The sequence below is a fragment of the Sebastes fasciatus genome, chromosome 3, assembly GCF_043250625.1.
Source record: "Sebastes fasciatus isolate fSebFas1 chromosome 3, fSebFas1.pri, whole genome shotgun sequence".
Lineage (NCBI taxonomy): Eukaryota > Metazoa > Chordata > Actinopteri > Perciformes > Sebastidae > Sebastes > Sebastes fasciatus.
Window position 1 is genome coordinate 5,312,873 of NC_133797.1, and position 14,752 is coordinate 5,327,624.

The following is a 14,752-nucleotide window of genomic DNA, read 5'->3' on the forward strand; positions in this document are numbered from 1 at the left end:
AGTCCTTTTTTTATCTTTTAATGATTTTGAAAAGGTAATACATGCTTTTATCACCACACGTCTTGATTATTGTAATGCACTTTGCATTGGTGTTAGCCGAGGCTCTTTGTCTCGCCTGCAGTTCGTTCAGAACGCGGCAGCTCGTCTTTTAACTGGTAAACGTGAACGTGAGCACATCTCCCCTATTCTGGCTTCTCTTCAGTGCGTTTTAGGATTGATTTTAAGATTTTATTATTAACATATAAATCTTTAAATGGGCAAGCTCCAACTCATCTCTCAGACCTTTTAAAACCACATCTTTTATCAAGGACACTCAGATCCACTGACCAGTTGCTTCTGACTGTCCCCAGGTCAAAGTTAAAGCTCAGGGGTGACCGAGCCTTTTTTAAGCTCTGGAACGCTCCGCCTCCACATGTTGGGCTGTCCCTCACACTGCCTGTTTTTAAATCAAACCTCAAAAAGCACTTTTATTCCTTGGCTTTTAACTCGGCATGAGAGAATCCTTTTTCCTTTCCTATTGATCTTAACACTTTTATTATAAGGGCCTTGGAAGGAGGTTTTGTTTTCACCGGTGTTGGTTTGTTTGTTTGTCTGTCTGTCTGTCCTTCTGTTAGCAGGATTACTCCAAAAGTTCACAATGGATTTGAATGAATTTTTTTTTTGGAGGGGTGGGGTGTAGCACAATGAACAATCCATTCAATTTTGGTGGCGATCCGAATCATGATCCGGATTCAAGAATATTTTTAAGGATTCCAATCAGCCTGAGCATTTAGACCACAGGGTATAACACATGCGCAGTGTAACTGATGACGCGTTGATGACGCATGAATCCGCCTTTAATGTCCTGTTGGTTTTAAATTGGTCTGAGTGTTTTATTGTGTTTTAGTTTTTATTTTATTTCACATTTTTTATGTATAATTGTACAGCACTTTGGTCAACTTTTGTTGGTGTTAAATGTGCTTTATAAATAAATATGGATTGGATTACATGACGCTTCTCTACGCCAAGAATATCATACTTCGCTCATTCTCACTCCCAACTCATTTGATCAAAGCTGATGCTTGGTCAGTGATCTTTTCCAAAGCCTAACCAACTACTTTTGTTGACTAAACCTAACCTAAGTAGTTTTGTTATGCAAGTAAACTTAAAAACAAAGTAAACCTACGTTGGAAGTTTATTTTGAAAAGAGACTGTATGCATGTAACGAGCGGGAAACTGTGCGTTTCCTGTGAACATGGAAGTTTATTTTGAAAAGACAGCGGTGTGTGTGTGTGTGTGTGTGTGTTTTAGAGAGAGAGAGAGGGGAGTGCTATTTCCGTGGTCAGCTGGACTCCCAGTGTGCAAACATGTGCCTTACACAGGTTGAGTCACTGCTTTCTAAAGCTTCACACGCACACACCAACTCAAGTTTTTAAGTCAGTCCATTAAATATTTGCACACTCATTGCCGGGCAGAACACGGGGTCCATTGATTTGTAGTTCAACATGAGTGTTTCTGTTTGCATGCGTAGTGTGAGTGTGCACATGGGTTAGATCAGTGCACGACACCTGATAGCTCCAGCTACAGTAGAAGGTTAAATAGGGTCAAACTCCTCCCTGTTTGAGTCTCATCTTCCACTTCCCCTCCTTAACACTTGTTGCCTTTCAGGTTTCATGACAGCTCACAGCTAATAACCATGTACATTCGAGCTCTACAGAGTTTGACTGATGCAACAGTGATGGTGTTTAATGGTGACAGAATCAAGCCCCCAGAAAGAGCGCCGGTCGTTGATGCCAACTTTCGTAGTGGCCAAACGGTGGTACTACAACTTCCGTGTACGTCACGTGATGCCATTTGGCCTTAAAAGACTTTTTTCCCATAGACTTACATCGGGAAAGAGAGGTCTGTAACTCCCTTTTTGACGTGAATCAACTTCCCAGTACGAACACTTGAGTAGCCCTTATTTAAATCATTAGGTCCTAAAAGTTGTAAAATGCACTAATAGCCGAATCCAGAGTTATTTTCCATGTGAATGAGACCCAGACCGAGACTGGAGCGAGGGCTGGGAGGCGGAGTTAGCAAGCCGTGATGACAGTGTGACGGCTGTGACCCCGTGACCGACCCATGTGACCGAGCGGACGCTACTGCGCCTGCTCCATGGGCCCAATGGATGAGGAAGATCAACGGAAGATGCGGGTACTTTTCTACTCGGAAGTCGAACCATTTTGGCTTCATGCGCCACTGAGCAACTCATAGGAATGAACGGGGCCCCGTCTCCAACGCTGTATCCAGTTCTCTTAATCCATCCATGGACAGAATGAAGGGGTACTCTGTAGGGTTTTCTTGCAAACACACACAGTTTACATCCAGTGTTTCTCACATAAACCAATTGCATGTATCCTTATGGCCTAACACTAGTGTTGAATGAATTTCCACAAAACATTTAAGTTACTTAAACATACATTTTACTATTCTTTATTATTGAATCATATACAGCAACGGAACTAATGACAAATTATAGGCAGCATGTCAAAATGTAATATTTTGAAAACCTGCATTGTGTACATATTTATGTTTAGTCTGTATGGATGGCCGATACGACAATATCTACAATGAAATGATAAACATTTGCAATACTGTACACACCGAGATAGCTGTCCTTTAATATTCGGGTGTGTTAGGCTATTATCTGCAAATCACTTCGCTGGATTGCTTCGTGACAATTTCAGGTTTCGCGCCAGCTGCATGATAGAAACATTACCAACATGCCCACTCACTCACTGTAAATTCTCCGGACAATGACACATGGGTCAATCAGACTTTGTATTAGGGAGTCTATGAGAAAATGAGCCTACTTCTCACTTGATTTATTACCTCAGAAATTTTTTTTAGTTTATGGACTCAATTGCTAGTTTCAAGTCTTCTTCAGTACAGCATGATGTTAATTTCGTCTAACAGAATCTAATGCAGGATAAAGCAGGGTGTGCTTAAGGGCGTGGCTACCTTGTGATTCTCCTGTTTGGGTGTTTTTGTGTTTTTGTTTTAGAACTTTAACCCTTTCACATTGTGTTTTCACTTCATGAAAGTTAATGAACTGCTGAACTGCTGCCCTGAGGCAGACGTTTCAGGACACTGAAAGCACAGACAAACAGATTAAAGAACAGTTTCTATGCCAGAGCCATAACTGCACTAAACACAGCAAAGAACATCTTGTAAATATTCACTGTGCAATAATGATATGAGTCGTGCAATACCTGTAGAATGTGAATGTCTTGTGTGTGGTGTGTGTGTTTTTATTATTATTCATTTTTTATATAATTTTAGAGGCACGTTATTGTTTATGTTTCATGCACTTCTTAAGGATTGCATTTAAATTTCGTTGTACTTGTACAATGACAATAAAGATATATTCTATTCTATTATATTCTAATTGGAACATTTTGGTCGCCAAAAATGTCTTGGTCAGCATTCGGTTTTACTTAGTTCCACCTTCTCATGTCAACTTCTGGTTGCACAAAAAACAAGATGATGACGGCCAAAATGCCAAACTCAAGGTTTCAAAAGCGCAGTCCGTAAACCAATGGGTGGCGTCACGGTGACCAGGGCTGGGCTGGCCATCTGGCCTAACCGGGTATTTTCCCAGGGGATGTCTTTTCTTTTTTTTGGCCCATCTTCTTCCTCGTGTCCAGCCATCTTCTATATCACATCTTTCCAGTGGTTGGCGCAGGCGAGCGCAGCGGCATTTGGTTCGTCCAGGTCATCGTTGGTACATTGTGGAGCTCGGCTACATCTCATGATGTGTTCCATGGATTGGGATTCGCCACACACACATGCATCTGAAGTTGTTATTTTCCATTTCTTCATGGAAAATAACATTTTGGCCCATAAAACAGGTCCCAATCGGCCCATTTCTTTTCCTTAATTGACACTGGGCTGGCCCAATCGCTCTGTGCCGGGCGGCCACATTGAGGAGGAGAGGGAGAGAGATGAGGGAGTGTAGAGCTTGCGGTAAGCTGTTATGGGCTAGCAGGGGCAAAACAATTTAATTATAACTGATGAATATTAGTTTATGCTAGATATTCACACGCAAAGTTTATACCAGAGGGGTGAATTATTCAGTTTCCTTTCCTGAGATTTCAGGAAACAAAGGACCCCCAGACCCCTCTGCTTTGGTTTTGAAATCCTCCCTATTTTTGAGGTCTCAAGGTTGGCAAGTATGCAAAACAACCACATTTGAAGGGATTTCCTCGAACAGAGCCTTCAACAAAACGTGGTACACACAGCGCAAATGGCCGGTGATGGGGCCGGTCTGGGCCAAAATGCCAGGGACGATTTTTTGTCCCAATCCAGCCCTGACGGGGACTACGTCCACTTCTTATATACAGTCTACAGTCTAGATAAATTCAGGGTTGCAGTGCATGTGTGAAAGGGGCATAGAGTAGTAATACAGGATGGTGCAATGTAAGGATTTGTTGTACTTGTACTTGTTGGCTTCCAGCTGTGTGGTGGGCTAATGTTTTCCTGCTCTTGTGTGTCTACAGCTGTCATGGCTCCAAGCTTGGCCCAAGCTTTCAGGAGGAGGTGGTGGATGGCTATCACAGCCATCATAGAGAACCTGCTCTGCTCTGCGGTTCTGCTGGGCTGGGGCTCACTGCTCATCATGCTGAAGAATGAAGGCTTCTATTCCCACCTTTGTATCGGTAAGACCATCCATCCAAGCAGCTCCTCTGGTGATCTCTAGCACGGTGATCATCCACAGTCAGATATATCAGACATGTACCTCTCTTGGATTGTTTCAAAGATGCAGTTTTACTAAAAAAAAAGGGCATTTTAACTGCATTTCTGGTGATACAGTACAGACGGCCACAGACAGGATGCTTGAATGTTTTGGTGTCTGTGACTTGGTGAAGACATGCTCTGACCGTGATATTGATCAATGTCATTGATGGTGTTTCTGGTTCTTTGAGGAGACCATGAGTGTCTTCATTTTAGGACTGGTTTCAGTTGTAATACAGTAGAACAAATAATCCAACAAGACTGACTGAAGTGTTTTTGTTCCAGTCTTTGTATCTTGCATTGTCCCTGAACTTTTGCCATTAGCTACTGTGCTCATCAAGTTAATTCATGTTGAAGCTTCTTCCAAAACAAGCAGGATGGAGGCACTTTTTTGTCAACTGGTTAACAGTAGAGGTCAGATGTGAGACAGGATGCCTCTGGAACCCTCTGAAGTCTTCTCCATTTTTACATGACGTCCTTAATTCACCTTTTAAAGGTACTTGCATATCAAAATTTGCAGAACACTCTCAGCCCTCTCTGCACTGAGGCTCCCATAAGTCCCAGAGCACTCTGTGTAAAGAGATAATTTGGCTCTAAAGTTGAAAAGTTGAAGTCCACTTTTTTGAAATTCTTTAAATCTCTTGTGAAAACACAACTTTACTCGAGTGGACGAATCGCTTTATTGCTTGAAATGTGTTTACCAAAGTCTTAGGTTCACAAAAGTAGTGTAATATTTGAATAGGAGTAACCTGTGTTTGTAAGCGAATGTGCACACGTATAGCACTGTTGGGCAAAAGCATCATTCACGTTTTTGAGAGGAGTCGCCACCTGCTGGCTGTCAGAAAGAATGCAGGTTTAAGACACTTCTGCATTGGCTTCACTGGTTGCCCCTTGCCTCTGACCCCTAACACCTGACTGATGTTATCAGGGCGTATCCTGTTAGTAGTAGTATATTGTGTTTATTTTGGTTCATGTATTGTCATGCCTAATCTTTTCAGTGCAGTGAGGAAGTGTTCATTTCTCTACTTTCAACAGTTTACCTTCTTCCGACTTGTTTTTTTCTATCTAGAAAATGAGACTGTCGTCACCAACGTGACTTCCACGGAGAGCGACGGCTGGCGGAGTTGTGTGGAGCAGGAAGAGGTATTGAACCTTGGCTTCACCATTGGCTCTTTCCTCTTGAGCGCAGCCACTTTACCTCTGGGGATCTTGATGGACAGATATGGGCCGCGCCCACTGAGGCTCATTGGCAGGTGTGACAGACAGACAGTTCTTTTATTATTTGATTTTTTTATCTGTAGATGAGAGTTGTCACCATATGAATTGAAAATGACATTGAAACCACACCCAGATGTGCTCTGATATCCCTGTGTATATATTTCAGTTCATGTTTCGCAGCCTCCTGTGCAATGATAGCTGCAGCTACATATGACCCTGAAGGTGAGACACCACAACATCAATACATCAAAACCTTGAATTATCATGCTTCAAGCTTCCTTCAAACCAATTCCGCTACTGCAACAGCATTCCCACAGAGATACAGTACTTTACAGCTCCACTTATTTTTGTAGTTTTGCAACCAATTATGGTAATACTTAATCACCAGCTTCACTGTGAGACACTGCAACATCTTCACAACAGACTCCAACAGTTTAAAGGGCACATAATATTCTCATTTTCAGGTTCATACTTGTATTTTGGGTTTCTACTAGAACATGTTTACATGCTTTAATGTTCAAAAAACACATTATTTTTCTCATACTGTCTGTCTGAATATAACTGTATTCACGCTCTGTCTGAAACGCTATGCCATTTCAACGGAATGGCAACGGAATTGCGTTGCTAGTAAACAGCTTGGGTCCATGTTTACTTCCTGTCAGCTGATGTCTTTCACATACACTGCAACAGGAAATAAACTGGGACACATTTAGTATGTTTACGTTTAAAACTATGAAATGGTCTAAATATTGTAGATTTGTGACATCACAAATGGACAGAAATCCTGACGGCTTGTTTCAAACGCAGTTTCTGAATATGGGTCGTATGTATTTCTCCGTATATTGAGTGCTTTGATACTTTCACAGTATTTATATATCACTTAAACCTGCTTTATAATATAAAAGACATGAAAATCTTACTTTTTACAATGTGGGATCTTTAAGGAACTTGGAAGAGAAAGAACAATTAATACTCAAACTGTGTATATTTTGTAGCCGGTCTTCCTGGTTCTTCACTTTGACCCACCCTATTTACCATCATTTTCTACGCAATGAGATTATAACTGACATGTTGGACGCACTCACTTTCAGGTGGGAATAATGGGACAAAGGTACAAAAATGAATGTCCACATTGTAAAAAAAACCCAAAACAACTGAATTTACCATTCAAATTTTTTTTTTATGGTAATCTTCATTTCCATGTGTTCCATCAGTGCTGTCTGGCCTCATCTTCCTCGCTGTCTCCTTCAACGGTTTTGGAGGAATCTGCCTGACCTTCACTTCACTCACAGTATGATTCCCACTCACACACAGGCACACACACGCACGCACGCACGCACGCACGCACACACACACACACACACACACACACACACACACACACACACACACTTTGCAGACTAGCCTATCAAAATGTAGTCACAACTGAACCAGTACTTAACAAAATAGTTCCTCGCACTGAAAAATAGCTACTTATATTACAAAATTCCGGTTTGTCGCAGTGGCAGTGGGTGAGGTAAAGTAGCCCAGGCGTCCCTCTCCCTAGCTATTTCCTTCATCTCCTGCTGAGGAATCCTGAAGTGTTCCCAGCAAGCCCCCAGGAAGAGCGCCGGTCGTTGATGTCAATTTTCGCAGTGGCCAAACAGCGGTACTACAACGCCTGTGTCCGTCACGTGATGCCATTGGGCCCAAACATACTTTTTCTCATAGACTTACATTGGGAAAGAGACGTCTGTAACTCAGCGGATAATTTTCTTTGGGTAAATCAACTTCCCATCATTATTATTTAAATCACTAGGTCCTAAAAGTTGGATTCAGCTGTTAGTGCATTTTACAGCTTTTGAGGACCTAATGATTTAAATAAGGGCTATTAGAGTGTTCGTACTGTACTTTTACAGTACTTTCAGACTATTGGGGTTTTGGAATAATGGACCGTAGGAACATGGCATTGCACCCTCTACATCTACAAACATAACGTTTGGTATTCATGTTCCAAACAGTGTGTGTGTGTGTGTGTGTGTGTGTGTGTGTGTGTGTGTGTGTGTGTGTGTGTGTGTGTGTGTGTGTGTGTGTGTGTGTGTGTGTGTGTGTGTGTGTGTGTGTGTGTGTGTGTGTGTGTGTGTTTGCAAAGCAGCACATGCTGTTCCACGTATTCAAAATTCTCTTGCGACCTCTCAGCCAATCCAAAGCATGGGCGGCCAACACACCCTCCGGAGGCCCTGTCTCCTTGTCAACACCATCTCTCTCTCTCTGTCTCTCTCTCTTTCCCTCCCACTTCCTGACCTAGACCATGTCCTGGACTTGACATGGTCATTGTGGCCTCACTGCTGTCATTCCTGGTCTGGTGTGTGTTTGTGTCTGCTGTGTTATTATCTTGTCGATAAGCTCTTAACATATCTACTTGATACAAACAGTGTACATTTCCAGCTAACCTAACTTAGCTGCAAACACACTCTGCTCTGTGTAATTTGATAAGGCAGTTTGTACTATAATAAATTGACTGGCCAGAGCTATCAGGTTTTTGTTTTAACTTCCGACGTGTCATAGAAAACCTGGAAAACAGTTGACCAATTTTCCAGTCATGGAAAACACATGAGAGAAAAAGTCAAATGTCCTGGAAAATCTTGTGTTGTCCTTTAGTTGAGAATGAACTACTACACCATCTATCAGAGCTCCCCAAAACAGATAACACTGCCATCTGAAAGGGGCTAAGTAACGCATTACTGTTATATTATCACGTTATTATTAATGTTGTGAAACAGCTTTTTACGTGTGATTTTTCACGATAACAATGGGGTGGTTACCGTGAACGGTCACGGTTGTGTTCAGGCAACAAAACCACTAAGTTAGGTTTAGGATAAAACATCATGGTTGAGCTTGAAATAAGTACGTAAACAACGTAACATAAGTATGTAAATCACATGACAAACGTCACTTCAAAATAACGCGGCAAAACTGGGACACGAACAGCGGTCTCCTTGTTGAAAGTCCTGTTTGTTTGACCCGTCCATCGCCCGCCCGCCCGCCTCCCACCTCCCACCCACAACATAAGCAGTCTGTCTCACTCTTTATATTACGTCACTAGCTATTAGCGTAGCATATTCAGTGTAAACAGACTACATGGCATGAAATGACAAAACACGAAAGGTGTTGTTATTGCACGTGAAATGATTTACAAATCGTCATGTCATTCATTCTCCATCTGGTGATACCGGCGCTGATATTGAATTGGGTCCACAGACAGAGTGGGCCGATCAACAGACCAATTGGAAGAAGGGGCAGAAGATGAGAGTTCATTTGTTTCCTCGAACAATGTTTTAGGTAAACAGTTTAGGTAAATGGAGTTTTGATCACCATCTCGCCCTGAATACGGCTTTGAGAGTCGAGAGGAATCATATAATACATCTGCACCATCAGCTGAAAGTAAATGACCTTCAAATAATACAAATCATGACACGATATTTCGTCTCTGATCTCCTTTCAGTCGAAACAACCTCTGTTAGCAGCTAAGACCAGTGCTGAAAATAAATAAAATCTCACTCATTTTTCAATCTTATATAGATTTGTCTATTTTTGTTCATATATTTGAATAGAAATATGAGAGCATACTGTGTCCATACATCACTTTAATTTAATAACATACCCGTTGGGCACATCTGTAATATTCAAAAAAGCTATCAAAAAAGCTATCAAAAAAAGCTCATGCAGTTCCAGTTGATAGAATCTAAAAGGGGTGTGTTTGAACCTTTTTTCTCTCGGAGTAGGAAAGCTTTTATCCAGTGAGTTTAGAATTTGTCAGATTAGAACCTTTGGGATAAGAGGGCGAAAAACACACAAGCAGAGTACACAATGAACTACGTGATTGTCAAAGAGCCAAGAGACCCTGAGAAGGATATCAGTCTACAGTGTTGACAGAGGTGGAACAGCTCTGTGTTTGTCAGTACTGTCAATAGAAAACCCCACATTGCAATAAACCACTAAACTACTGCCCCCATGACTGGGTAACCCTGTCTCCTACTAAATACACTCCCATACAACTAAACTGCATTCTCAATTACGTTTAGAGGGGAAAGGTATTTGAACATGTGGTTAAATTGTAAATTGAAACCAAACAAAAATGCAACAAAATTACTTGGTTATATTTAGGCAACAAAAGTACTTGACTAAGTTTAGTAAAACATCATCGTTTGGCTTCAAATAATGTTACATTATTTAAGTTACAGACGTAAATTATTCAATTTTGGTTTCACACGGAACAGTGGACGTATTTGTGATACATCAAAAACAAAAGTAATCTGGGAATAAGTCAAGTCAATTTTATTTGTATTGCCCAAAATCACAAATGTGCCTCAGGGGGCTTTACAATCTGTAAAGGATACGACACCCTCTGTCCTTTACAGTACGACCCTCTTATCGGATAAGGAAAAACGTAACCAGAAAAAAAAACTTTTAACAGGGAAAAAATGGAAGGAACCTCAGGAAGAGCAACAGAGGAGGGATCCCCCTTCCAGGATGGACAGACGTGCAATAGATGCCGCGTGTACAGAGTAACAACATAATGAAAATACATCATAGACAATCCATATGACAAAAAATAATACATATAATGTGACCATATGTTAGAAGGGGGATCCAGGAGGATGTCAAGCAGCTTCCGGGCGTCGGCAAACAGAGCAAGAGCAACACGACCTCCTCTCCACACCAAACAGGTAGAGCCAAAGCAACCCGACCTCCTCTCCACCATGGAATCTAGAGAGAGCTTCCAGGCGTCGGCAAACAGAGCAAGAGCAACACAACCTCCTTTCGACGCCAAGCAGATAGAGCCAGAGCAACACAACCTCCTCTCCATGCCAGATAGGTAGAGCCAGAGCAACACGACCTCCTCTCCACGTCAAAAACAGATAGAGCCAGAGCAACACAACCACCTCTCCACGCCAGATAGATAGAGCCAGAGCAACACAACCTCCTCTCCACGTCAAACAGATAGAGCCAGAGCAACGCAACCACCTCTCCACACCAACCAGATAGAGCCAGAGCAACACGACCTCCTCTCCACGTCAAACAGATAGAGCTAGAGCAACACAACCACCTCTCCACGCCAACCAGATAGAGCCAGAGCAACACGACCTCCTCTCCACGTCAAACAGATAGAGCTAGAGCAACACAACCACCTCTCCACGCCAGATAGATAGAGCCCGAGCAACATGACCTCCTCTCCATGCCAGATAGATAGAGCCAGAGCAACACAACCTCCTCTCCACCATGGAACCTAGAGAGAGGACCAGATTTTTGTTTGTAATTCACAGTTGCTTAGTAATGTAAATGTATATTACCCATGCCAATAAGCCCCCTTGGACTGAAGCAATTTATTAGAGAGGCTAAATTCCCTGGAGGACGGAGGTCCAGGTCTATCATGTGGAATGAGGCACCACCAGCCGGAGAGGCAGAGAGACGCCACAGAACGGCTGATGGTCCGTGTTACGTCCACTAGGTGGAACAATAACTGAACAACAACCAAAGATTAGACAGAGTCAAAGTGAAGGGCAAAATTAAAGGTGTTTATTAAAGAAACTAAAGGTTGACAAATGTGGTTGAGGTAGGGACAAAATGGTTCTGCCAAATAATCAAAATCAATAAATCAAAACCAGGCCTAACTAAGTCTGCCTTCTTTACAGAGAAGCCTATAATAATAATAATAATAATGATAATGATAATGATAATGATAATAATGATAATAATAATAAATAGGTTTCCCTCAAAATGTCATTCAAAACAATGCAGTTTTGCTGTTTTTGTTGGAAGGTCATTTTTAGGAGACCAGACTGGACTGGGTTGTAATTTGTCCTGACCTTCAGGACAAACAACACACTGCTGGTGGTGTACGGGGGCTGTAATGAATATCAGAGTTGTTGGGGACACTTCAGTGTTTGTGTTTTTGTCCTGGCCTCAGTTCATACGGGTAAACCTGAAAAACTAACCATCGAACACTCTGGATCACTGCTACACGCCATTCAATATACGGCTACAGCGGAATCGCTACCCGCGTTTAGGAACGGGCGACCGCACAGCCAGCTTGCTGAGGTCAAAGTATTCAAACAGACTCGAGAGGTCACTTTATTTAGGCGAATCGTCTGCAGTCTGACACAGTCTGGAGCTTGTTCAAGGACACCACCGTCAATGTCACCGATGACATCGATTAAGGATCCCAACCACCCTTATAACGGCCTTTTCACACATATACACACTATTTAAACTCTTTTTAATGCACAACTTGAAGGAACTGGCACTGAAATTGTACCTAACCTTATATGATTACATGTGACAAATTGATTGATTGATTGATTGAATGATTGTTTGATTGATTGATTGATTGATTGTATGGGATATACTATTGGCAACATTGTAGAATTGAAATAAACAGTCATCCATAAAATCTGATATGAGCAGTAAGTTTAAACTGAACATGACGGCCTGTAATGTGAACAGAGCCGCGTGCAGTGTGATTGGCGGCACTCCAGCTGCGTCTATAGTTAGAGTGAAAGTCTCCAGACACACACACACACACACACACTCCAAAACTTACCATCTGCATAGCCAGAGAATGTTCACATGCACACACCCACACACACACACCAAGTTGTCATAACAAAAGGGATGGGTGGCAGTCACAGTCACACAGGGGCAGTGTGTGTGTGTGTGCGTGTGTGTGTGTGTGTGTGTGTGTGTAAGAATGCAGTTGCACCACCTAGGGGTTTTCAAAGTGAATCATTGAGAATCTACATTAGTTTACTCATAACATTGATTTAGTTTACTTATTTTAGTCGGTTTCACATCATATGTTGTTTTATAGAAATACCTGAAAAATGGTCAAAAGGTCATATCTGATTAAAGGAATTAGCAGTAGCTTATTTGATCACATTTAGGCTTTGGTGGTCGAATAGTCCTTTTTCACTTAGGAAGGTTCCTAGCGGAGTGAAATGACCCGGAAGTATCTCGGCAGCAGCCATGATGAGAGCTGGTCGAATCCTCTAAATGCTGAGGAAAGGAGCTTCAATGCTTCCTTTATTATCTCCTTTAGCAGAGGATACACTGAACCATCCTTTACCAAAGGAAAGGATATAATGCCGTCCCACAATTACTTGCGGCCGCAGCTTTTAAATCGACGCACCATTCGGCCGATCCTGATAACAAACGATATGCTGATCGATATGCTAATTGGGATTCATGTTTAATATGAGTGGACAGTGAGAACCATTTTGTTTCACTTTATTTTTAATTATTTATTTATTTCGAACATGTAACAAATACCAAAGTAAAAAACAAAACAAGAATAACAAATAAAATTAACAGTAAACCATCAATTAATCAACATAAATAAATATTACATGTCCGAAAAGAAGTTGGAAGAAGTATATGGTCCTACACCTTCTCCATAACTCGAACAATTAACTCAATATTTATCATATATTCCTTTGTTTATTTCAATTCCAACCTCGGTAATGAAGTGATATTTTTCACGGGTTGTCCACGTTAGGTCAGATAATCTTTTATTATCTGTTGATAAAGTGTTCCAGCAGCAGAAGGACCTGTGGTATCTCTCTTTCACACACCGCGGTTGAAGCAGTCTGTCATTGAAAGAATTATTTTAGAACGGATGGACGGAGCAGCGCCTTCTGTAGTCCATCTTTGGAACATTGTAGTTTCACCACGGCAGACCTGCGTCACTAACATCCACTGCCGTCGCATCATAATCACAGAGCCTATAGTGAAAGTGCAGTTGGATTCTCTTTACACCACATTTGTCTTTTCCTAAGTTCTTCTGAATTCTCCTTCTCATCTTTCCTTGACCTCATGACGTTTTCCATCGAGGTCAAAGGAAAAGTGGTTAGGAAAAGACGTTAGGACTTACTGTTGACTGATAATGATAATGTTTCATTTATTCGTTAATTGATATTATAGAAGTTTCCTTGCTCTTTAATCTCTGTCCCTCTCTGTCATCTAGCTGCCTAACATGTTTGGGAATGTACGGTCAACCATCCTCTCCTTGATGATTGGCTCCTACGCTTCTTCAGCCGTCACCTTTCCTGGTGTAAAGGTACACACAAACACAAACACAAACACAAACACAATTTGTGCATGCACAAATCTACTTGAACTGTTGTTGAAAAAAAAATCTTCTTTATACAAAATAATCATAACAAAAATCCTTATTTAGGATTGTTGTCATTGCCTTGCTTGTGCAGTTTTACCTTTAAATATCCAGTTCGCAAGATTTTTTGCCAACTGTGCCTATTATATTATTATAACACTTTACAAATGGTTGACGAGGAGTTACTGATGAACTACAAGCAGTTAGCTCCTCATTCACTCAAAATGTTATTTCCCTTGTTGCAGTGGTTCTCAAACTATGGTACGTGTACCACTGGTGGTACGCGTGCTCCCTCTAGTGGTACGCGGAGGAATCTCTGAAATATTTTTAAAAAGTGAAATAAAATTAATTTGAAAACATATAATAATATCAAAATACTACTACAAATGAAAATACCTTAACCATGACATCATCGAAATGGGATTTAAAATAAGTTTTGGTTTTGCTGTAATATTTTTATTTTGAAACAAAAAAACGTATGCACGCGCTGCCACCCCGCCACGTAGCAGCTACGTAGTAGTCGGGTAGTAGTGCGTGCAAAACATCCACAATTAGTGACAAGCTAAACTGTGATGACAAGATAGTAAGCGGTAGGAGGTAGCTAAAATGATGAAGGGTTCAAAAACACTG

At 41.4% G+C, this 14,752-nt stretch overlaps 1 protein-coding gene across 1 annotated transcript in view; it reads left to right on the top strand.

Moving 5' to 3' along the window:
* Positions 1–14,752, top strand: part of slc43a1b (solute carrier family 43 member 1b) — a 31,307-nt gene that overhangs the window by 3,100 nt on the left and 13,455 nt on the right. The window contains exons 2-6 of the mRNA XM_074631095.1: positions 4,521–4,679; positions 5,825–6,008; positions 6,140–6,195; positions 7,188–7,264; positions 13,976–14,068. Coding sequence (XP_074487196.1) covers positions 4,526–4,679; positions 5,825–6,008; positions 6,140–6,195; positions 7,188–7,264; positions 13,976–14,068 — 564 coding nt within the window. The 5' untranslated portion in view covers positions 4,521–4,525. The remainder of the gene's footprint in view (positions 1–4,520; positions 4,680–5,824; positions 6,009–6,139; positions 6,196–7,187; positions 7,265–13,975; positions 14,069–14,752) is intronic.